Genomic DNA, 24,073 nt, shown 5'->3' on the forward strand with positions numbered 1-24,073 from the left:
AACCAAAGCTGTTTAAAACCACTAAATGTGGTTTCCCTTTTTTGTTTTTATGGTGTAAATTTAGCAAAATTTGTTTATTTCGAAGCCAACACCAACAAATCTTTTTTGTTTTTAAAAACTAAGTAACCAGAAATCCCAAAACTACAACAGTTCCAAACGGGCTTTTAAAGTTTGAACTGGAAATATACTTGATGGATCTACTTTCAAAAGTAACAAGTTTTCAATAATTTATCCACCAGTACGACAATTTGTACCGAGGATCTAGGTATGTTCCGGACACGCCACTTGGCTCTCGGGTATTGCAATGTTGTCTTAGAGATTCAAAAATGGCGAGAAGAGGTTGAAGGTGGAGTCTTGGAGCTTTAAAAATGGCGGACAATCAAACATATTCAACAGAGGAATGGTGGAGTCTTATTTTGGACCCATACTCCAACTATTCAACAATATAGAGTAGAGAGAAATAAATACAGTAATTAATGGTTGGAGAATTATTTTGGACCATCACTCCATTTTCTCTTTTAAAAAACATTTTAATTCATGCTTTTTAAAGTACTCGTATAGTAGATAAGAGTTATTGAGGTATTTTTTTCATTAAAATTGGTAGTATTAGGTAGTAGTAGTACTACATCATACAGTCTAATAGTCTATTTTAAAATAAAAATTGTTAAAATATTTATGGGAACTTGCCACGATTATCCATTTTTTTTCTTTTATTGTCGTATCGGTACCCGAGTCCAAAGTTAAGATGGTATCCCCGTGTTCCAAATTTTTGAAAATGACGTATTAGACACTCGGATCCGTACCAATATTGGATAACCGTACCTGTGTCAATGTAACATAGCCACAAGTTGTGTTAAATGGTCCAAGATTGTCGTTATTGTGCAGCAAGTAGTCGGACTACACAAGTCTAAATGAATTGTGAAAACTAATGCCCATTTTAGTTTTTGGTAATAAAGTTTACTCATGCTGTGTAGTGGAATTGTTTTTAATTAGCACTGTAGCGGCTATATGAATGATAATTTATTTGCTAGGTGTGTTGTGCACTTGTACTTCACCTGGTTTTGGGTCACTGCCACTTACTTTATGCCTAGACTCTAATAACCTTATCAACACCGTTTACATAATGCAATTTGGAACGTTATTCTTGTCTATCATGTTCTTGTGCAAATTTGAAAATACTTTCCTTTTTATGATATTTAACTGTTTTTTTTTTTTTTTTTTTTTTTTTTTTTTTTTTTTTTTTAAAAAAAAAAAATCTTTCTTGGCTCTTTTAATTCATGCAATCAAAGATTTGTGGCAAGGAGTGTGGTGCAACTCCTGTCGAGGGCAATGATACAATTTTTCTTGGTAACATTGACAAGAAATGGAAGTATGAAGATGTAAGACTCATGCACTTTTTAAATTCTTAAAAAGCACAATCTTTAGGGCGACTTCACTAACTAAACTTATGTTTGGGTAGGTTGTCAGTTTGTTGAACAAGATTGGTATTGGAAACATAGATAAGGTCACAGTTATGGTGGATTCTAATAACAGCGAATGTAATCGTGGATTTGCATTTGTTGAATTTTTAACCATCAATGATGCTCAGCTTGCTTATACGAAGCTTCAAGAGAAAGATGTTTTTGGGAAAAATAAAAAATTAAAGGTTGCTTGGGCTGAACCTTTGAAGGAGCTTGATGAAGAAGAAATGCTAAAGGTATGTGTTATGTAAAATATATTGATGCTATGGATGTATAGGAACTCACAGTGTTTGGCCTAATGACCAGTTGCAAATTGTCTATGAACAGTTTGCAAGTAGAGCATTTTAGATTTTCATTAACATGTGTAAGAATATATTAAAAGCTTTTAAGGATATTTGAGGATCTCCTAGAAATTAAGCATGATTATTTGTGGTGCAATTAATATTTTGCAGGTCAAAACAGTATATGCGGAATTTATACATTCCTCTTGGGATGAAATGAAATTGAGAGATACTTTTAAGAAGTTTGGGGAGATAGATGATATTGTTCTTGCTCGGAATCTAAAAACAACCAAGAGGAAGGACTTTGCATTTATCAGTTTTAAAACTCGTGAAGCTGCCATCAAATGCATTGAATCTTTTGGTCATGACTTAAGCAGCAAAGATGAAAGCAAGGTTTTCTTTCTTATTCATAAAACTTGTAAATGCTTGTATCAGTTTATGACTTAACTAAAATGCAATTATGTTTTTAGGTAAGTGTGAAAGTCTCCCTTGCTAAACCAAAGCCAAAGGTAAATCAAAGGCCAATTGCAAAACCTTTTGCCAAGGAGGTCCCCCAAACAATGCCAAAAGCCAGTCACAGTGAGTAAATCATATGCTTGAATAATTTGTTTGAGACGATTAAGATGAACTTAGCTGTTGCGACTGAATTTTGATTGATTATTGCTTTTGGTGATTGGTTTACTCATGCAAAGTTTTATGTATAAATTTTCATTAATACGAAGTATTTTTTGCAAATTATTTATTTAAATTTATATTGTCAAACTTGCTTTGTCCAGCTTATTAGTATTTAAGCTCTATTATCCTTGGGTATTCTGTTTGATGTAATTCTTAATATAATCCCTCTTTGCAACTAATTTCTTTTCAGTGATGGATGTTCTTTAAAATGAATCTGTGAATGTCTAATGACCTTATTTCTGCTATGCCTGTAAAGCTTCCTGAATTATGTGCTTTAAGATATATATTAACAATTCATAATTTATCAATGTCGTTAGTGGTAAATATTTTGACTCTATGCAGGTAAAATTAGGCCAAGTGAGCCTTTAAACTGGACACATCGTACGGTACCTCGTCATGGTATTCAAGTTCCTGATATGTCTTCTACGAATGTTGAGTTGGTCCAGTTATTGAGGGAGCAAGCTTCATGGAGATCACCACATGCGAGCCTAAGCAACAGTAATCGGATTCTTTCTTTTCTTTGTTTCCATTATGGAACTCATTGCATACATTGACCAAGATATGCTTTTGATTAGTGTTTTTCCCCTAACTTAGACTCTCTCTCTCTCTGTCTCCCTCTCTCTCTCTCTTTTTATTTTTTATTTTTTTGTCTAAATAAATACGGCGAAGTACTTTTCAATATCTACCATCCAGCCTTTAATGTAAATGATGGGCATTAGAGTCTAATTTGATGTCAGCTGTATGTTCATTCTCTAGCATGAAGGATTTATGTGAGATAACTTCTTAGGTAGACATTTGACAATATGAACCATTGGGAGGAAAAAAAATCCTAATGAAATGTCACAATAGATTAGAAGCGTACCAACACAAATATAAGCGATTAATCATAGAAAAGAAGCAAAACTTGATGGGTAGAGTGTTAAAATAAAGGAGTACTTAGTTTTATTTCTAAATCCATTTAATTTAATTTTTCTAGCTCATATTTATCTTAATCTTAAGCCCGAACTGTTTAATTTAATCCTTTATAGGCTGATGAGATATGTGGTTATCTTATCCCTGATGAGACACATGTCTTAATCTTATCCCTTTATAGGCTGATGAGACACGTGTTTTATTTATCTTAATCTTAAGCCCAAACTATCTCATTTAGTTGATGAGACACGTGGTCGGGGAGCCATGTTTAGGTGTCTACACAATACCTTTTCACCATAGCTTCCTTGTTGGGCATCTATTTTGTTTTCCTTGAAGCATGCATTTTACTTTGTTTGGGAAGGCAAAGGATGCAAATGTGGGTGGGGGAATACCCATATGTAGAGTGCTTTTTTAAACATAAGAAACATTTTTAGCTTGAAGAGTTAAGAGTAAGCATCTGGAATTTTCCTTCTGGTCCACACTATTGTTGTGCCTTGACACTTTGATATTTTCTAGAATTCTAGTGTTTAGCAGTATCAGTTCCTTCCCTGGCACTATGTATAAATATTTAATCTGCTAACCATAGGTGGGTGGTTTTGGTGGGGAGGGGATGGCCACATCTGGGGGTTATTGCTTAAATCTCTAGTTTGGCTTTCCTTGGTTAAAATTATGTCTATACAATTGCATTTAGGCAATTGGTGGTTGTTCTTGTTGGGCCTTTAAATTTCTAGAGTTAGCCTGCCCTTTATGTTTGGGATCTGTTCCCCTTCCTATGATGCATCTTGAGATTTCCCCTTTAGCAGTTCTCTTGTTATCACCTGAATTGAACCTTGAGGAAATTTATTTTATTATGGATTTATATGCAGGACCCATGGATATGTGCTACTCTAACCCCTTATCTGGGAGGAAGCGTCAATATCCTGAGATGGTAAGTGATATTAAGTATTTAACCTGTATCTGCCTTTTGGTTCTTGTTTCCTTTTATAATATTTCCTTTGTTTTTTGCTGCTAGGAAACTGATCCGCTGCATGGAATCTCAAACAGATATCCTCACTTCCATTTGGATGCTCCTTATTCTGTTGCAAGTTCTAGGTGGTTTGTTATTTGAATTAAACTTATGAATGCAGCTTATTTTTGCAGTTAGTATTCTCTTTATATTCTCTTATGCTGGGGTCACGCTGTCATTAAATAATTAGCTATTTGTTGCTTCTTTCAGTCAAAATATAATGCCTCCTATTGGTCTTACAAACCCTATGGCCTATCATCAACGGCATGGTGGGTACACTTCTGGTAAGTTGACTTAGGATTTTCAATGATTTGATTGAATGGTTTTCCTCTTGTATTCATAACACAGTGGTGTGTTTATCACCAGGATCACTTTATGGAGCCAGAAATTATGCAAACAATGTTGAGGTATGTTGGACAGCATTGAATTATACCCTAGGCTACTAGCAGTTGCGTATTATTTCAGTGTAACCCGATGGTTATCTTAAACTTTCTAGCTCTAGGAAAAAAGCAGCACTACGATCTTCTATTATCCTTATCACTTTGCCTGTCATTTCATTAAATTATTGTAAATATTTCTACCATGTATCTTTGAGACATGCTACCCACCAACCTAGTTGGATGTTGTGGATTATAGATCATTTTGCCTCCACAAATCTCCCTTACGCCAGTCACATATCTAAACCTGACATTTGGTGGTTAGAAGTTGAAAGACTTGAAACTGTGTTGCTATGCTATCACCCACCAAAAATTTGGTAATTGCTCACTTCCAAACCCTTACCTCCCCTTCTCCCACCATTCCCTAAACAAAATAGAAAGGGAAAAAAATGATTGTAGTAGGTTTCTTATGTTTATTTTTCCTAGACCACCTGTGCTCATGCCTAATGGTGCACTGCAATGAGTTCCTTACTTGCTTCTGCTGTTTCTTGCTATGGCAGATCAGGGATAAAGCGCATGAAAGCAGTTTTCCATATCGGCGATGTAAGTAACTGAACTATAGAAACGCTAAAAACATTGATACTACCCACTTCACCATGTTGGAAACCATGTTGCATACATTGTACATGTTGACAGTTTTATTGCCCTTATGTGCTTGTGTGAAAATGCTCGTGTTCATGCTGCTACATTGGTGGTAAGAAAACTCCTACTTGCAAAGACGTGTAAGGAGAGATGTCAATTCTCTCATTATAGGATATATATTTCTAGTCCTTGGGTGGTAATACCGAAACATTTGCTTATATTGTTATGAACATTTTGCAAAATAAGATATGGATTTATAAACTTACATTGCCTTATGTGGAGGGATTAGTTGGTAAGGTGTAAGGTGGGGTGAGAAAGTGTATCCTAGGGAATCTAAATTGTTTGACCTCTACCCTTAAATAAAATTTACAGTCTCCACTTTTTAGAGTTGATATTGGAGTACATAAAGAGTACACTTAACCCTTTCCTTTTTGCAATAGTTATGGACAAATTGATCCGTTCAATTCAAGAAGAAATACCATGATGCATGATGTTTGGGGATGCTTTTGTATGAATTGATGAGACAAAAGTAGGTGGGAAGGCAAGGTGGAATTCTAGAGATAGACATTAGAGTCTTGAGGCTTTATGTAGAAGTAAGACAAACTATTTGGAGCGTAAGTATAGCAGAATTTGAAGTAGGGAGGCAAAGGAAATCTTTGGATGGGAGTATTGTGCAAGGTTTCGAATTCTTCTGCTATTTAGGATCAATTATTCTAAAAGATGGGGAATTGGATGGATATGGTGATTGTAGAAATAAAGTGGGTTGACTGAATTGGAAGAGTGCTTCAGGGTTCATATGTGATTCTGGCATGCCCCATAGATTGAAGGGAACATCCTGCCACATGACAAATAGAATTACCCTATTATATGGTGCTGTGAAACATTGTCATATTCTTAAGATGAATTTGGTGATGTGTGTGTTCATGTGTTGTGATGGATGTGTGGTCATACACTCATACTAGAAAGGAATCAAGGATTAAATGAGGAGTGAGGTAATTAGGAATAAAGTAGAGGTTACACCTATTGATTATAGGATACGGGATAATCGCTTAAGATGGATTGGTCATGTAAGACGCACTGGTTTGGTTAGGGGAGGCTTAAAGATTGCAAAGATGGGATTGTGAGGGTTAGAGTAAGACCAAAGAAAACTTAGGAGGAAGGTTATTGAAAGCTATATGAGATTTTTGGGGATTGAGGGAGTTGGATTGGGCGTAGTGAAAGAAGATAATACTTTTATTTTCTTTCCTGTGTGTGTGTTTTTCTGTATACTTTTAGCCCTGTATTTCACTAACTTTTAGTTCTCACTTGTATTTTATTTATTCTCTTTGTTTTTCTAAAATAATGCATTTGTCCTCTTAACATTTAATTACTTCCATGATTTAATTTTCTTATCACTACTATGTAATTTCTTTGTTTATATTTAGTTGCAACATATCTATTTTCATGGTTGCCCACCATTAATAAGTAAAATTATAAAAACTTAATTTTTGAAAGTATACTTTGAGAATAATCTAATAAGATCACACCTGACTATATTTTTATGTGAATATAAATAGTTAAAGATAATCTAAATTGTGTGTGAATAACGTAAAAGCTGAAACGTTGAACAGAAAGATACGCAGGAGGTATATGTTTATCTATCAATGGAAGATGTACAAAGTACACTGTAAGGGCTTGTTGTATATGGGCCTATTGTAGTTATTGAGTTGAAGAAGTTTCATTTGTCGTGAGGTAATAATAATCTACCCTATCATATACTCCCTTTGTCTATTTATTAAAAGCCTATTTGGGTTTTTTCATGAAAGTAAGAAACTTTTAGATTCCTTAAAACCCAGGAAGTAAATTGAATTGCCTAAAAAAATCAGAAAAAGTAGTTGTCCAAATCACTTTCTCTCTCCTTCCTTTGGCTCAGCTCCGCCACTTCCCCCTCTCAAATTGAATCTGTACAACTTCATCTCTCCTCAAATTGAATCTACACAATTTCCTCTTCCCCCATTTCAGTTTTCCTTCCCTTTACATATATTCTTTTTAGGTAAATGATTTCTTTTTTTTTTCGAGAAAAGATTAGATTTCCTTTAATGGAGTATAATGCTAGACAGTCAAAGGTTTAAAGCTCGTTGAAGGATGAGGGGTACATGATTGTTGCTTTGGCCGAGTGTTTATTGTCGACCCATTTATAAGGTGTAAACAATACTCCATCATTGTACTGTAAATCAACAAACATTACCCTCATTTTGTTCTCTCAACCAAATCTTTTTTCAAACATTTACAATTAAAAACAATTTCACTCAAAAATGAGTTAAATCAAGGTAACAATAATTCAACAAATAAAACCCAGACTGGAATTTTTAGAGGAGAGAGAAAATGAACAGTGGAAATTATTTCCAGATCTAAGCAAAATCAGCTAACAAACTCAAAACTAATAAAGGGGTTTTGTAGTTGTGCAAGAAAACTAAATTTTCTTTGCAAAATCTTTATTAAGTGCAAAGATTTGAAGAAAGACAGATATGAAACAAAGAAAAAAAATGAAGAACCGAAAAGCTTGAAAAAGAGTGTAGAGAGAGTGAGAGAGAAATATTGTCGGTTATGGGAATGAAATAAAAAGAAAAGCTCAGCTATTAACCTTCACCTTTTTTTTTTTCGGACTTATAGGGGATTAAAATTGGGGGATGAGGTTATTTTGGTCAAAATTTTATATCCTAAAATAGAAAGATTCACAAATAGGCTTTTAATTTTTGGCAGCCCAAAAAAGAATACAAGCTTTTAATAAAAGGACGGAGGGATTACTAAAATAAAAGTCAATTAAATTTGTCTAAAGTTCTGTATTGGTAAAAATGTGTCAAACAAAAAATATATATATAGCTCTTCCAAAACATATACAAAACCACATTATAGAAATACCCAAACCAAGAGACGTAATCTTTTTCCTAACTTGCTAACCAGGAGCAGTGTTCAAAGGGCGCATACATATTCTGAGTCAATTAAGAATTTCGTGTGAAAACCTGACAAGCACAAACATGCCATATTTTGTACTAGGGTCTTATCCTTCACAAAACAAGCTAGTTAACAGCCTCGCATATATGTGCTCTAGGTGACAGATGTGCCACATTTTCATGGATGTTTTGGCTAGTTATGATGTTGTATTGTCTCTTCACACTATCACTTCCAACTCTCAGTCTCACCTCATCTTCTCACCTGGATAAAACTTGCAGCCTGTTCTAGCACTCCTTCAAAGCTCAGTTAGTTAGGCATCTCCATATCAAACCCAATATCCCTACCTTGCTACACAATTTTCTATTCATTTTTTCTCTTATATATTCTAAAATGCTAAGGGAATGCTCGAACATTAGTAGTGTACAACTACCTAGCTTATCCTTGTTTAAAGCATTTCAGTTTTTGAATCTGGCAAAGGACTAGCATTTCATCTCTATCCTGGTGTCTTTATTGTCGAGAGCTAAAGCTACATCTTTTACACAAAATTGTCAAGAGGCTGAGTTGTTGACCTTGAAAACATTGTTCTTGGAGTCATAAAATTGACAAATGGCTTTGAGAAGGATGTTTGAATTTCCGATTATTGGACAAGACTAATAACAGTTTACAGAAAAACCAAAATAAGACAATGTTCTCTTTCTTTCCTCATCCAAACAAAATAATTTGGTCAGTAGAGACACTTGATTATGACCGGCTTGTTTTTCGAGTCATCCTTTCCCGGGTTTGAATTTAAAAGAGTTGTTAGGACTATTTATGGGTCTATTCAGCTTCCATTCATTGACCCTACAAAAAAGAAAAATTCAATTGCATAAATATGGTCCGATGCAAATTAAATTTAAGTTGGGCTATATAAAATTATAAAGTGCAAAACAATATATTATGCATAGAGGGCTAATTTTGGAAACCATTTCTAGGAATACCGTTTCTCTTATATTTGGAGAGGCACTATGGAAAGTAGAATTTTCTGAATTACACTATGGAAAGGAGAGTTTATCGGACTATGGCAAAGGAATATTCGGTCGTTGGTCAAACAATCTAAAGTCAAACAATATTTTTACCTAAACCAACCTAAGACAAGTATAGGGCAAGCAAAGAATCGTATTACAGGGAATAGGTATGAGTACATCAAGAATATGAAACAATTATAAGTTAGTTCGGTCACAAATTGGGATTTTAATTAATTAACATCCTTGGAGATAAGTGCTAGGGCGAGTGAGATTCAACACCTACCAAACCGATAGATCAACAAAGCGGATGAACATGAATCATACTTGGGTGATAGAATGAGAACTTAACATTGTCTTTTTCAAAGTCACAACATAAACATTTCCTACATCAAACAACTGACATGATAAAGAACAAGTCTCAATGGTAAGAAGTGGATTTCTAACTTGAGTTTGTGTTTTGATCGTTCTAAGATAGCATGAAGCACAAATAATTAGGAGTTCTCACTGAAATTATCACACTAAAGCATCCTAATCATTGGAACAAGACAACCATAATCATGAAAAAGATATAATCCAATTGCACATGAAAAAACTCACTACCAAACCCCATATTCAATGTGAGTAAGGGACCAAAATACACATGTAATCAATCAATTCTAGTACAAGCAGCACATCCAATTTAATCAATCCATGACTTGGTTGGGTTTTTACTCAACCTCCTAACTAAGAAACTACTCACTACACGGTGTAAAGTATTCTACCAATCAATTCTAAAGCTATCGTGAATTCAATTTGAATAATGGAGAGATAAAACAAAGATGGATTGAGCATGCAAGAGCAATTAACAAGCATAAAAAATTAGGAGAGAGAGAGAGAGAGAGAGAGAGAGAGGGTCTTCATAAGCCCTTTTTTGACTTAATTCTTCTTCCTTGCTTCCCCATTAGCCATCATAGCCTCATTTCTCCTTCTCATTACTTCTAAATTCTTTGCTTCTTTGACGAAGTGCTTTGCTTCTTCGGATCTAAAATAGTATAAAAAACAATAACAACCCTATGAAGTGTAGTATGTGATACAAACAAAATGCATAAAAATAGAGTAAAAAGTGAACTAAGACATTGATTTTTCACAATACCTAGGCTCAAAACCACTCTACAATCATACTAAATAGCAAGCTATCAAACTACACTATAAAAAGGAGAGTTCACGAAACAATGCATTTCAGTCAGTGCTTTGACTTGAAACCAGTATTTTCAAACTAATTCCCGTTCTATGCCTATAGTAACTAGTTTTATATTGCCTCTTTGCCTTTCTTGTAAAGCGCACACCAATGCCCATACAGCTTCTTGTTCTTTACAAGGCTAGTTTAATTCTTTTAGCAATAACAACTCTCCTTGACTGGATTTTATGCTTCCTCTAAGAGTTATTCTTACCGACCACTTATCTTGAATTTATGTCCTAAACTCATGATCTGAACTTTCTTCTCTCTGATTCCAGATTTCCTGGTTGACCAAAATTTTTTGTTTGGATGAAGAAAAAACGACAGCAATGTCTTTTTTTTTTTTTTTTTTTTTTTTCCTTTCTTTCTTTTGGTAAATTGTTGTCACGGCCTTATCTAAAAAAAAGAAAATTTAAATACCCTTTTCAAAGCCATGTATCAATTATATGACTCCAATAATAAGGGTTTCAAGTTTAACAAGCAAGCCACTTTACAATTTAGTGTGAAAGAGATTGGTAAATATACTGAACCTTTCCCTGATTTTATCAAAGACCTCCCAAAAGAGAAACCTAAAGTGACCTCAACAGATTTCAAGAATATTTTGATGAGTATGGATGATGATGAGAGTAGGATTCAGATTCAAATTTGAAAGGCGATGTACTATTATGTGGTTGATTTAGAGAATATTCAGGGGAGGTTCTAAAAGATCTTCAGAAATTGAGGATATTAATTTGGCTAAGATCATGCTAGAGAAATTCTTGGAGTCTGTAATTGCAGCACAGACTATAGCTGAACTGTTCTAAAGAAGAAATATCCTTCGCTAGTTGTGCTCTAGTGTTAGAGGTATGGATTAGCTACTTAGCTCATTTCCTACGTGTCACACACACAAATTACAGCACTTTGTGAAGATTCTCCCAAATTTTTTCACCTATGATGATCCAATCAACTTGAACTACTACAATATCAAAAGCGTAACAAAGGATTTTTATTTCATTCAACTAACTAATCCATGAAACTGCTACATTTCCAATTTTAGTGTTGATTTGCAATGGTGTTCGGGCAACAATTGCCTAAAACCATCGCGTAAACTTCGTCTACATCCGACCAATGTTTAACTGTAGCCATTGTAATGTACCAATTGTTGCTGATTCCACTAGTGTTTGTTTGCGTTGTTCTCTTTTTATTTAGTGGAACAATTAAAAACACCTGTTGTCTTTGTTTTTGCACCTAGGTTTGGAATTTGGTGGTGCTTTTGACTTTTTTTTTTTTTTTTTTTTTTTTTTAAAGAAAAAATGTGTAACTTAATGTTTGTATGATATATTGAAACATTTTTTTTACTTTGGTCATAAAGTACTTCAAGCATATGTTATATTCATGAGATCACTTGTTTACACAAAAACATCAACAGATTGACTGTTGGAGGACTGAAGAGGAAAGCAACTTGGTAGTAAACTTGTGATGCTACAAGCTGATATGGAGTAATGGAGTGGTATCAAAAATGGTGAGCCACCAATTAGTATGATTCTAAATTGGTAATTATATTTTGTTTTCTTGTGATGTAATTTCTATAATTAGGTTAGACTTAAAACCCGCCTTATCTTTTACTAGTTTTTTTGTTTTTGTCTTCTTTATTCAATGTGCATGGATTGTTCATAGTCTCCATACTATATTGCTTTGAAAGAAGCCATCCTAGCTTTTCCATAATATGTTAAACTCAGTCTCAATTTTTTTATCCAAGAAATTATTTATGATGTTATTATGACACAAGTACCTCCACAACTTTGCCTTCAAAGATTCAATAACAAAACAAATTGTTATCTTAACTTTGCCTTCAAAATTTCAATGACATTATTTGTGGGATCTGAAGATCCAATCGGTGACCCAAAGAGCAAAATTGTACTTTAAAGTAAGCATCACACTGGCACTAGCCTTCTCTTCAATTCTTTACTCCTTGCTTTGATGGCCCATCTCCATCTTTCAAGACTCATCATGGTAACTGTCAAATTATAGCCAACTAAAATTGACCAATTTCTGATTCAAGTGCTCACACATTTTTTCATCTACATGTCATTGTACTAATTCTTTAATGTGTAAATGTATATGGTCATTCTGTGCCAAAATTGAAAAGATTTGAGAGACAAAATAATTCATATTTATGGCGAATGTTATCCTTGCTTCCCTTGCCAGTTTTAATAGCCAAAATGGCAAAAAATAATCTTATTTGCAAATATAGTAGGATAGTCCCTTGCAATTTCCAAAAAATTCTAAACTGATAACACAACCCTTTGTGGATACAACAAAATAAATATGTGTGTTCATTCTGTCGCTCAACCAAAAAATGTGTAATGTGCCAACAAAATCTGCAGGGCTCTGAACCCAGAAAAGTTTATTGAATATGTTGGCCTGATATAGAAAGTTGAAATGTATTTTAGAGCAAGTTTAGCCCCAAGTCTTAAGACTAGGGGTGACATCATCATCTTGAGTCTTAAGACTTATGTTTAAGACTTCTCCCATTTTCTTCTTAAATCTTAAGCAAGTCTCAAATTGAGTCTTGAAATTCTAAAACTCAACTTAAGACTTGAGATTGGGACCACTTCAATTTTACTTTTATTATCCTCTTTTTTTTTTTTTTACACTTTTCTACATATAATATGTCATATATTTGAGTTTTAGGGCTAAAGTGATAAATTTGGACAAGTTTTAGTGAGTTTTAACAAGAATTTGATTACATTATTTTCAATAGGGACCACCAAAAATGATGTCACATCCAAGTCTTAAACAAGTCTTAAGACTTGAGACTAAACTTGATCTTAGCAACCCTTTCAAAGCAAATGGAACCTTATTTTGTAAGTGACTCAGCCTATGGCGAAGAATGATTTGCACAACTACAGTACAGTAAACTCTTGAGTTCTTGAAGTATCATCCTGCTCTTTTTATTCCGCCAACTAATAATGTGTTTTTGCCTTCTAATTATATCCCTTGCGTTCTTCATTTCAATTTCCTGTAAGTTGAATCTGGAAAGAAAGAACATGTATCTTTTAAGCCTTAATTTATGTAACAGTTACATTTATGTTGCTAAACTCGTGAAGTAGTGCACCCTTTTTTCCTTTTCTCTTGTTGGGAGATTTTAGTAGTTTAGGTAATTGAGTTTTCTTAGTTGGACCCTATTCTCTTTACCTTATTTTTGTTAAACATTGTTATTTTTTTTGAGCAGAAATTTTTGCTGAAATGAGATTAATTAAACTGCCTGAAATTTATTTTACCAATGAAAACTTATTTTTACTGATTCTCAATTATATTTGTTTTTTCAAGTTACCGATTTTTACCAATTAAAAATTATTTTTACTGAAATGAAATATTAGGGCCTTATATGTCAAGATGTTTCTAATTGGTGTATTGGTGATGTATTATTCACAAGAATATATTTGGTCCATGGTGCTCTCTCCCTTTCTACTCTGTAATACTTATCTAGTGGTCAGTGGCGGAATGCATTTTTTTTAAAAGCTTGATAATATATCCATCCCCTTTGAGATTTTTGTGCAGCTATGTCTCTTGAGATTTTTGGAATATAAAATTTCATGTGCAACTTCGTTTATAACTTGACTCTAAATCTCAATAAGTCATGTAGTTACCATTAGAAAATGCAGAAATTAGACATAAAATAACAAACTATTAAAAGTAGACAAAGACTTTTACTTCTTCCGTTTCTTTTTAGTTGCATCACTTTCCTAAAACAAAACTTTTAAATTAGTTGCATCACTTTTCTAAAACGGAAGTTTTAAATTAGTTGCATCACTTTCCTTTTAGTTAATAAACACTCTATATCTCTCATATCGCATGGGTTCATTTTTTTATTCTCTCTCTCTCATCTCTAAAAATTGTATAGGAGTCCGTAATTTGCAAAAACTGATGTAATTAAAAAGTCACATAGGAAGTATTTAGAAAATCCCCTCTTTAAAAGCCACCAATTTGCTTTATTGCTTTAGTTGATGTGTATACGATAATAATAAACTCAATATATTAAGTCTAATAACATTTTTACTCTCAAGGACACACTAACTTTGCCTCATAATAGACTTTTGTTATAGATTTTAGGAAATTTTGTCAAAAACCACTTTTAAAATTTTTGTTGCAACTTGCCACCAACTGCTGGAAAGTGGATGTTGACCACTTTCTCCGGTTGCGCACGTGACATTTTCTCTCTTTCGATTTCCCCCTAACGACATTTTCTCTTTAGATTTTCCCCATTATGAACCCTAATTCTCCCCCTAATGACATTTTCTCTTTTGATTTCCTTCTTCTCCTCTTTGTTTCCCTTCCCTCCCTTCTCAAGTCACAACCCTTTCTCTCACTTGTCCAATCGAAGCCACCCTTTTTTCCCTCATCGAATCGCTGCTTAGATATGGGGTTTTGAAGGGAAGTGGATTGATTTTATGGTGGTGGGTTGTAGGTAGCTACTTCACGATTGATTGGGGTGAGTTTTGCTATTGGGTTGGCTCGGTGGGTTTTGCTACTTGGGCGGGTGAATGGGTGGGCGACCTGTGGTCGGTGGTTTTGGGTTGTTAAGTGATGGTGTATTGTTATTGGGGTGGTCAGTGGTTGTATTGGGATGGTCAGTGGTGTATTGGGGTGGTGGGGAATTAGGGTTCATTAAGCTAGGTTAATAGTGGTGTATTGGGGTGGTGGGGAATTAGGGTTCAGTAAGCTAGGTTAACATCGGAAAAAATGGTCTAAATTTACATTCCGGCAATTGGTAGCTAGTTGCAACAAAAATTTAAAATTGGTTTTTCACAAAAAAATAAAAATAAAAAGATTTAAAAGGTGGTTTCTAATAAAATTTTCTAGATTTTATTTATTGTAGTAAACTTTGTTTAAGAAATTTTTATGCCGCATGCAAAAGAGATCAACCAAGAAAAATAGAAATACAGATTTACGCGGTTATCTAATAATGTGCTATCTACAATTCTTCATCCATGAGCATAGAAAATTTAATTGATTTTAGAAAAACTACACTTTAATAATCTCAACTTTGCTCAATTTACTTTAAATAACCTCAACTTTTAATTATTCAGCAATAATCCCAACTTTTATTTGTGTTTTCTTTCTTTAATCCCGTTTACCAGTAACCTGGAGAAAAGGTTCAATTCTTTTAAAAAAAATATAATTGCCACGTGTTGCTTGTTTATTGGTAAAAAAAAAATTAATAAGTTTTTCCTTTTTCTTTTAAAGAGAATAATTTTTTTTTTTTAAAAAAAAAATAAATAAATTAATAGCCAGTGGCTATGGCCTACCCACCCACCCAGCCATGAACCATTAACCATGACCAGTGGCCATGGCCTACCCAGCTAGCCATGAACCATTAACCATCGCCGGTGGTCACGACCTACCCAACCCAACACTGTTACCTACCCCGATTCCCGATTTCCGACGCCCATCACCAATTCTCGACACCTCCCTTGCTTCACCCACCCCAACCTAGCCTCGAAACCGCCATCACACTAAACAACATCGCCAAAGTACCGTTCCCCTCCCCAACGCAACCCCCTTAAATGGACCTCCTCCCTTCCCTGGCATCCCCTCCCTTCCTACACCACTAAAACCAGCCCCGCCCTCCTTTCCCTTAACCTAGAAATCGATCTCTTCCCTTCCCCACCATCGATTTCTTCTTTTTAATTAACACACTTCTCTTATAAAGTTCTTATTTATTCAAAACACTTTGTTTTCTTTCTATAAATGGCATATGCCTGCTAATTTTTTTTTAATTATTTTTTTATGATTGAGTGTGCCCATCTATCAAGTAATAACTAAACTCGGTTTCACTAACTAGTAGCAAACGGGATGAACGGTTGAACCCAAGAGAGTTTAAATACTATTTCCTCCGTTTTTTCCTTAATTGCACTATTTGTCACTTCACGCTTGCCGATGCAATATTTTGGTTATTAATATATTTTATTATAGTTAAGTAAAAATTATAAAAATTTGATATTTGAAAAGTAGACATCGAGACAAATCTAACAACAGTTTACATGACTTTGTTTTTCCTTATGGATAAATTACAAAAGAGGGTCAAAGGAAGTTTCTATGCCAATTACCAATTTTAATTGATTAGAGAGTAGAAATGAAAAATACAATAATGTCTAAGGTCTACAATTTCGTATAAGGGAGACAATAACATGTAGAAGAGGCTCTCCAAGGTGTTGGAGAGATTGTGACATGCATTTGATCCTTTAACTTGCGATAAGGGTGAAGCCAACTCAAGGGAACCACTAAAACACCAAAAATAGGTCAAAATTATACAAGTCTGAAAAAGACTAGTATAGTGAAAATAAACTAGAAATGGAGGTTAGAAAAGAGTAAAATAAAGGGGAAAAAAGTGCTTCAAAAGTAAAGTAAAAATATTAAAATACCATTTAACGTGGATCGAAACTCCACTAATCAAGCTCCCCTTAACTAGCCATGCTTGTCCACAAGCAATCAAAGTTTAAGTAACCAAAAGAAGCTTGATGTATGGTTCCCTCTTAAGTCATGATTCAAAGTTTTTCCAAAACAAGTAAATAGAGCATAAACTGGAAGACGAAGAACGAGCACTAAGCATACTAACTCCAAACTAGCAAATCTGTGCGATACTCAACATGGTTGGTGATTTGGGGTATTTAATACCCCTAAGTGGACCAATAAGAGAATGACACATGTCATTTTGAGAGGTGTCCAAATGGACTTCCCAGATGGGCAACACATGTCACTCAGATGTACCCTCTGGGAGTGGCGGCCTTCAAGGCCCAAATCCCAAGGGGCGCCGCAAAACGGCGCTGCCCTAATCCCTAGGTCATCAAACCCTAGGGTAGGGCACGTTTTTCTAAGACCCTATAAATAGGGAGATTCCCCCCCATAATTGGTCAACTTTGACACCTTGAACTTTACGTCTCAATCATTAAGGCATTTATTGCTCTCTAAAATAGAGAACACCTAAGCTCGGAATTCGAGCAGATAACTTACTTTCCGCACGTTTTACTCCGATTCCGTACTAATTTAATCTTCAGAGGCGGACCTCCGACCATTTGGAGCTCCGTTTGTTTTGCAGGTACAGGCGTCTTTGTCGAATCCAGTCTTCGAGTTGTAACTCTCCTAAGGGACACAAAAACACCCGAAACATTTGGCGCCGTCTGTGGGGAGAGTACCTCTAAGATGGCTTCACAAGATCTACCTGTGCCGCCTCCAGAGACCAATCGGCCTCCGGAAGAAGTGGTGGTCCAGTCGGAACATGACTCTGATGACGACGGAGACATCAAACCTATGTGGCCCATGACGGGTCCCTCATCTCTAAGCGCATCCGTCATAAAGATAGGCGGGAGCGTAATGCTAGTTAGGCGGGTCTAAGTAGGCCTCTGGACAGACAAGTAAGCCCTCAGGGCAGCCGGCTGATTCATCCCAGGCGGCAGGATCAGCCCTAGTCACCCGAGATGAGCTCATGAAATTCATGAGTAGCTTCAAGGGTGAAATTAAAGATATGATCACCGAACGATCAACCGCTCCCAGAAAGGAATAGTCGGCCAAGAAACCAGCTCAGCCTGGAAAGCAAACGTCGGTCAGGGACCGACAGCCGACTCCTCACCCTGCTCCAAAGGTGAAGGCTCGACCCCAAATCAACCTTTTAAGACTTCGTTTCCCAGAAACGGTGGCAAGAAAAGCCATCTGGCATGTACAGACGGTGGAAGCAAGAAAACATTCTCTGACGCTCGACAGTACATCGAGCAAAAGAAGACCCAACAGCTGTCAGAGTCGGCATCTACGTCGACTTATCATGATAGCTTTCAGCCACCTTGAGGGGCATAGCCCAACAGTGGTTCGGGAATCTGCCGGCTGGTTGTATCAATAGCTTCAAGACGCTTGCGTTCTTGTTTGCTTCTAACTTCTCTATGAACATTCCTGCAAAAAAAACGAGCCTTGATCTAGGCAATGTGCAGCAGGGAGATAGAGAGGGGCTGCGTTCATACGTTAGGCGGTTCAATCTGGTGAGAATCCAGATCCAAGGACTGTCTGACGAAGTGGCTTATACAGATTTTTTCAAGGGTCTGAAGGATGGGTTGACTTTCAAGTTCGAACTCGTCCGCATGAAAATCTTCACCCTCCAGGGAGCCTTGATGTAACACCCTAGAAATTCCTTTTTTTTAAAATACCTGTTTTGCCCTATTTAAAACTTTTAAATAGGAATATCTAAGACATTACCGCCACCGTGAAAACGATTAAGGCAACTATCAAAGACACACAGCGGAAGACTAATTTCAAAACCATTCAAAACAAGTGAACTTGAAAAGTCAATCAACGAAAGTAAAGTCAAACCAAAGTCAAACAAAGTAAAATATAATTAACCTACAACTTGGAACCATTATAGGCCCTTATTAAAACCAAATCGAACTCAAAACCTTTGCGTTAATCATGCATAATAATAATGTCATAAATAATTAAAGCAATAAACACATCATATACTTATAGAAACTAGCATGATTTGCTCTTCACTCATGCCCATCCATGAATATGCTTCATCACCTGAAAAGCTTATCTCTACCTATTTCCACTACTCTCCATTAAAAATGGGTCATCATAGGGCCAAGATAAAGACAAGGCCAACAAATACACAAAACACACAATCAGCAAAGCTGAGTACATAAGCGTAATTAACACATTAGCATACAATTCCCTATCAGTACACAAAGTACACAACTTACCTCGTTGCACCTGTTTTTCAAGCATACAACAATCAATAAAAGTTCTCACTAGACATTAAATAATTTATTTAGCGTTGATTACGCATCGATTGGGTTTCCCACTAACCTCCCCCAATAAATTGAGGTTACTGACACGGGAGTTAATCGTGCCAGCATAAAAAACCACTCGTAAGTGGCGGAATTCCTGCGCATAATAATAATAATAATAAAAGGAATGTACAGCGTCCTGTATTCCAATAGAAGTTATGGTTAAATATAAAACCCCATAACTTCCCCCATATGTTCATACTCAAGGTATATACGTTCCAAGAGTTTTGGTACGTAATCTCTTTCACTTTACGTTATTTACAGATTATTAAACTTGGTGATGACTCTCAAACCATAATTATTCAATCAACAATAATTATTCAATCAATCAAATATACCAATTTAATTCTTGAATAATTAGTGACCACATAATATTTAATGTTGAACCCTTTTTAATTCTACCTCGGTGCCAATGACACCTGAAACGCATAAAGCGCCACAAATCCTATCCCTCGGTGTTGAAAACACCTTAAGTGTACTAAGGCACCAAAAATATAATTTATTTCTCGTGTACATAGACAATTATATAGCTCATTCCTCATGCTTAAAGCATTAATAAAAATTATATGAACCATAATAAAATTCCTTTTTAATATTCCAAACCAAATTAAACATTTAGTTTAATTAAACATGCTCTCTAACATGCCACAAATAAATATGTGGTTCATAAACAATATTCCAAACTATAGTTTTCCATCCAATAATCCATCACAAATAAATCATGCTCCATAATCCAATCATCAATAACAACCAAACTATAATTTCCATTCCAAATCTAGCATGATACTACTCGTAATCAATTAAACACATTTAGCATGCTACTACATCAATAAAATTATGCTAAGTACGTGAACGTACCTTGAATGCGATCTTAATATCGCCACAATTAATAGAAATCACTCACTTCAAAGTCTCCTACAATTTAAAATCATAGAAGAGTATTAAATCCTCTCTACACAAATTTCCAACAATATATACTATTATAAAACTCCTCATAATTTATTTAACATAAGCTGAAATTATATTTAAAACATCATACTTTAATCCCAATTAATGGGTAATTGAAATTCCTTAAAGAAACTTGATTTTTAATGCTCTACCAAAAATTCCAGCACTATATTTTAATGAAAACTTGTTGTAATTTAAAACACTTTAATCAAAGGTTTACACCGCTACATATCATAATCCTTCAATAATTTATAAATCAAGAATCTAGGGTTTCAAAATTTCGGGTTTTTTATTATTAAAAACATAATCTGAAAATTAATTAATATAATACTCATAATCAAACATCAAAAATCAAATCCCAAAACTCATAATTAATAATTAGATCTAGGATTAAATTGATTTTTAAAATAAAGTTTCAATTTTTTTTTCGAAAAAGGTGTCTGGCCGACCACCACTGCCGGCTGCCGCCAGCCGCTGGCTGGCGCCGGCGGCCCACTGGTGGTGGTGGTGGCCGGCAGTAAGGGGAAGGGGAAAAAGAGAAAGAAAAAGAAAGAAAAATAAAGAGAAAGGAGAGAGAAGTTTACCTTGGGTTTTCTCTACTCTGGGCAAAGTTTAATTTGCCTCATGTGTTGAATATTTATACCCTTTCTCTAGAACCCTTCTCCCTAAACTTTCCTCTTTTAATTTTCCTAATCCCTTACCTAAAAAAACTTTACTTAAAATAAAACTTTCCTATATTAAACCCCAACTTAATTAAAATAATTAATTAAATAAACTTTCCTTTTATAAAATATTTCCAAACTTATTAAAATAAATAATTAAAATACTTTAAATAAAACATTTCAATTTAATTAAATACTTCTCAAAATACTTATTTTAAATAAAATACGTATAAAAAATACGAGTTATTACACTTGATGGAGGTGGAAGCCTACATACAGGCGATCGAACTCTGCTCCTCAAATAAGTAGTCAGATTCCAAGAAATCTGACAGACAGAAGGAGTGTCGGCCTGCTCAGCCGTCTCTAAAACATGAAGAGAGCAAAAAGAAAAAAGGGATCTGGACGTTTGATAACTCCGATCAGCTGGCCTAGAAGAAGAAAAAAGAGTGAAAGCCGTACGTTCCAAGGTACAAGTTCCATAAGGACAGCTACTCCATCCTCATGGAGATAAAGGATCGGCTAACTCTGGAGAGACCGACTCCAATGAAAGGTTCCGCTGAAAATCAGAACAAAAACAAGCACTGCCATTACCATGAGGACCTCGGCCATGACACAAACATCTGGCCGACAAAGGAGCACTGAAGTCCTATGTGAAGTCCAAAGTGACTTTTAAGACGAATTCGAGGCAGTCCAGCAAAAACACTCCCTAGCCTGCTAGTAGTTCCGAAACCGATGAGGAGCCGGTCTATACAATAGCAAGCGGATTCGCCGGAGGTGGCCCGACCATGCGGGGCACCAAGGACCATCTGAGAAAGATGGTCCATTTTGTCGAAGAGGGACATGCAGCTAGCACATCCGCATTTCCCGAAGTCATCATCACCGAAAAGGACAGAGGCAAAGTCCGTCGGCCGCATGATGACCCTGTGGTCATAAAATGCGAAGTGGCCAACCAAAAGGTTGGTCGTATCTTAATCGACACAGGAAGCTCTTCAGACATCATCAGCATCAAATGTCTGTCCAACCTCAAATACAGGCCAGCATGATGGATGTCTCCTATCCCCTTGTTGGGTTTGGGGCAGGAGTTGTGCACCCAGTCGGACGGATTGATCTGCCTGTCCGCTTGGGAGAGAAAGGAAGCGATCGACTCATGACCATCCGGTTTCTGGTGGTTGAGGAGCTGATCGCCTACAATCTCATTGGCCGACCCACTCTTAACGAGTGCAAGGCCGTCATCATCCCCTCCCTCATGCTAGTCAAGTATGAGAAGGATGATGGAACTGTTGGCTCCCTGAACGGGTTCCAGAAGACGGCTTGAGAGTGCTACCTCTCGGATGTCAAGCCCGCGGCAGCTGCAGCCGGTCAGGGCAAAAAACCAATAGACCTTAATGCTATCAAGGATGACTATCCAACCCCACCAGCCGCCAAGAAGAGAAAAACTGATCAGCTGGTGGTGGTCAAAAAAGAAAAGCAATAGCAATCACTGATCGGGGAGCGGTCAGATGACCTCCGTCCCCAGCCGGCTAGAGAGCACATTGATATTCCTCTGGACGACAGTGGGCCAGAGCGAACTGTTAAGGTGGGGACGGCTGCTTTTGCTAAGTTGGGGGCAAGCTTGCACCAACTGCTGAAAGAATTCAAAGACATTTTTGCCTTTGAAGTGGAAGAGATGCCAGACATCAGCCCGGATCTTGCTGTCCACAAACTCGCCATGGATCCTAAAAAGAAGCCCATTCGGCAAAAGAAAAGAAACCATGGCGAGTAGAGAAGTCAGGCAGCAGCCGCCGAAGTAAAAAAGCTGTTAGACACCGGGTTCATTCGGGCTTGTAATTTCCCTGATTGGGTTGCAAACGTTGTGCTCGTAAAGAATCCGAATGGGACCTGGCGCATGTGCGTTGATTGCACTGACTTAAACAGAGCATGTCCGAAGGGTAGTTATCCACTTTTGAAAATCGACAGTGTGGTCGACTCTAGAGCCAGACATGCCCTGATGAGTTTCATGGATGCTTACTCAGGCTTCCATCAGATTCCCCTGTGGAAAAAAGGTCAAGAAAAAACGGCATTCGTCACTGATCAGGGGTTATTCTGTTACACGGTGATGCCGTTTGGCTTGAAGAATGCGTCTGCTACTTTCCAACAAATGATTAATACAATCTCCATTAATCAGATTGGGAGGAATGTAGAGGCGTATATTGATGACATGATAGTCAAATCCAAGCAGCAGGCGGATCACCTTGCTGATATCTGAGAAACATTCGCCACACTCAGGCGGCACAAGGTCATGCTTAATCCAAAAAAGTGTGTCTTTGGTGTTGAGTGTGGGAAGTTTCTCGGATTCCTGATCGATCAGAGGGGGATAGAGGCCAACCCTAAAAAACACAGGCGGTAATCGACATGTAGTTACCCCGCACTGTCAAGAAAGTTCAAAAGCTAACAGGTTTCTTGGCGGTTCTGGGGAGATTCCTCAGTTGGTCAGGCGACAAGTGCCTCTTCTTCTTCCAGGCGATCAGGAAGAAGGCTAGATTTGAATGGGGGAATGATGCTGAGGTGGCCTTTCAGAACCTAAAATCACATCTGCACTCTTTGTCAAGGCAGGTTAGCCCTTTGCCCAAATAGACGCTCTATATGTATCTGGCTGTCTCAGATCATGCCCTCAGCGCTGTTCTCTTAGCCGAAAGAGACGACATCTAGCTCCCGGTCTACTTTATTAGTCATGTTCTTAGGAACGCATAGCTTCCATACCCCATAGTCGAAAAATTTGGCCTCGCTCTTTACATGGCGGTTAAGAAGTTAAAGCCTTACTTCTTGGCACACCCGGTTGTGGTCTACATTGACCAACCGATCAAGCGTCCTATGACGACTCTGGAATCTTCTGGCCGAATGCTCAAATGGGCTATTAAGTTGCGGGGACTGGAAATCACTTTCGAACCAAGGAAGGCAAAAAAGGGGCAAGCATTCGCCGACTTTATTGTCGAAATGACAAGGACGGCTGAGCCGGATAATATTGATCAGGTTTAGAAAGTGTATGTGGACGGGAGCTCCACTATGAACGGCTGTGGTGCAGGCGTAATTTGTCACCTGGGGGGAGGGGGCAAGTATGAATATGCACTACGGTTCAAGTTGCAGGCCTCAAATGATGAGGCCGA

General features: G+C 36.6%; 1 protein-coding gene across 4 annotated transcripts in view; it reads left to right on the plus strand.

Moving 5' to 3' along the window:
- LOC145567547 (uncharacterized) overlaps nt 1-24,073 on the plus strand; it is a 38,242-nt gene that overhangs the window by 4,440 nt on the left and 9,729 nt on the right. The window contains exons 2-13 of one of the 4 annotated variants that reach the window (XR_014095682.1): nt 1,290-1,379; nt 1,460-1,696; nt 1,913-2,134; nt 2,212-2,320; nt 2,759-2,914; nt 4,195-4,256; nt 4,341-4,423; nt 4,545-4,618; nt 4,701-4,741; nt 5,272-5,314; nt 11,916-12,008; nt 13,251-13,688. Coding sequence is in view for 2 of the 4 variants with exons in the window: in XM_081626848.1 (XP_081482974.1) it covers nt 1,290-1,379; nt 1,460-1,696; nt 1,913-2,134; nt 2,212-2,320; nt 2,759-2,914; nt 4,195-4,256; nt 4,341-4,423; nt 4,545-4,618; nt 4,701-4,741; nt 5,272-5,314; nt 11,916-11,920 (1,122 nt within the window). In the remaining 2 variants the exon portion in view is untranslated. Of the gene's footprint in view, nt 1-1,289; nt 1,380-1,459; nt 1,697-1,912; nt 2,135-2,211; nt 2,321-2,758; nt 2,915-4,194; nt 4,257-4,340; nt 4,424-4,544; nt 4,619-4,700; nt 4,742-5,271; nt 5,315-11,915; nt 12,275-13,250; nt 13,689-24,073 lie in introns of those variants that run through there. The other 3 variants (XR_014095683.1, XM_081626848.1, XM_081626850.1) reach the window with 3 other exon arrangements.

The sequence above is a fragment of the Chenopodium album genome, chromosome 11 (genome assembly GCF_948465745.1).
Source record: "Chenopodium album chromosome 11, dcCheAlbu1.1, whole genome shotgun sequence".
NCBI classification, from domain to species: domain Eukaryota; kingdom Viridiplantae; phylum Streptophyta; class Magnoliopsida; order Caryophyllales; family Amaranthaceae; genus Chenopodium; species Chenopodium album.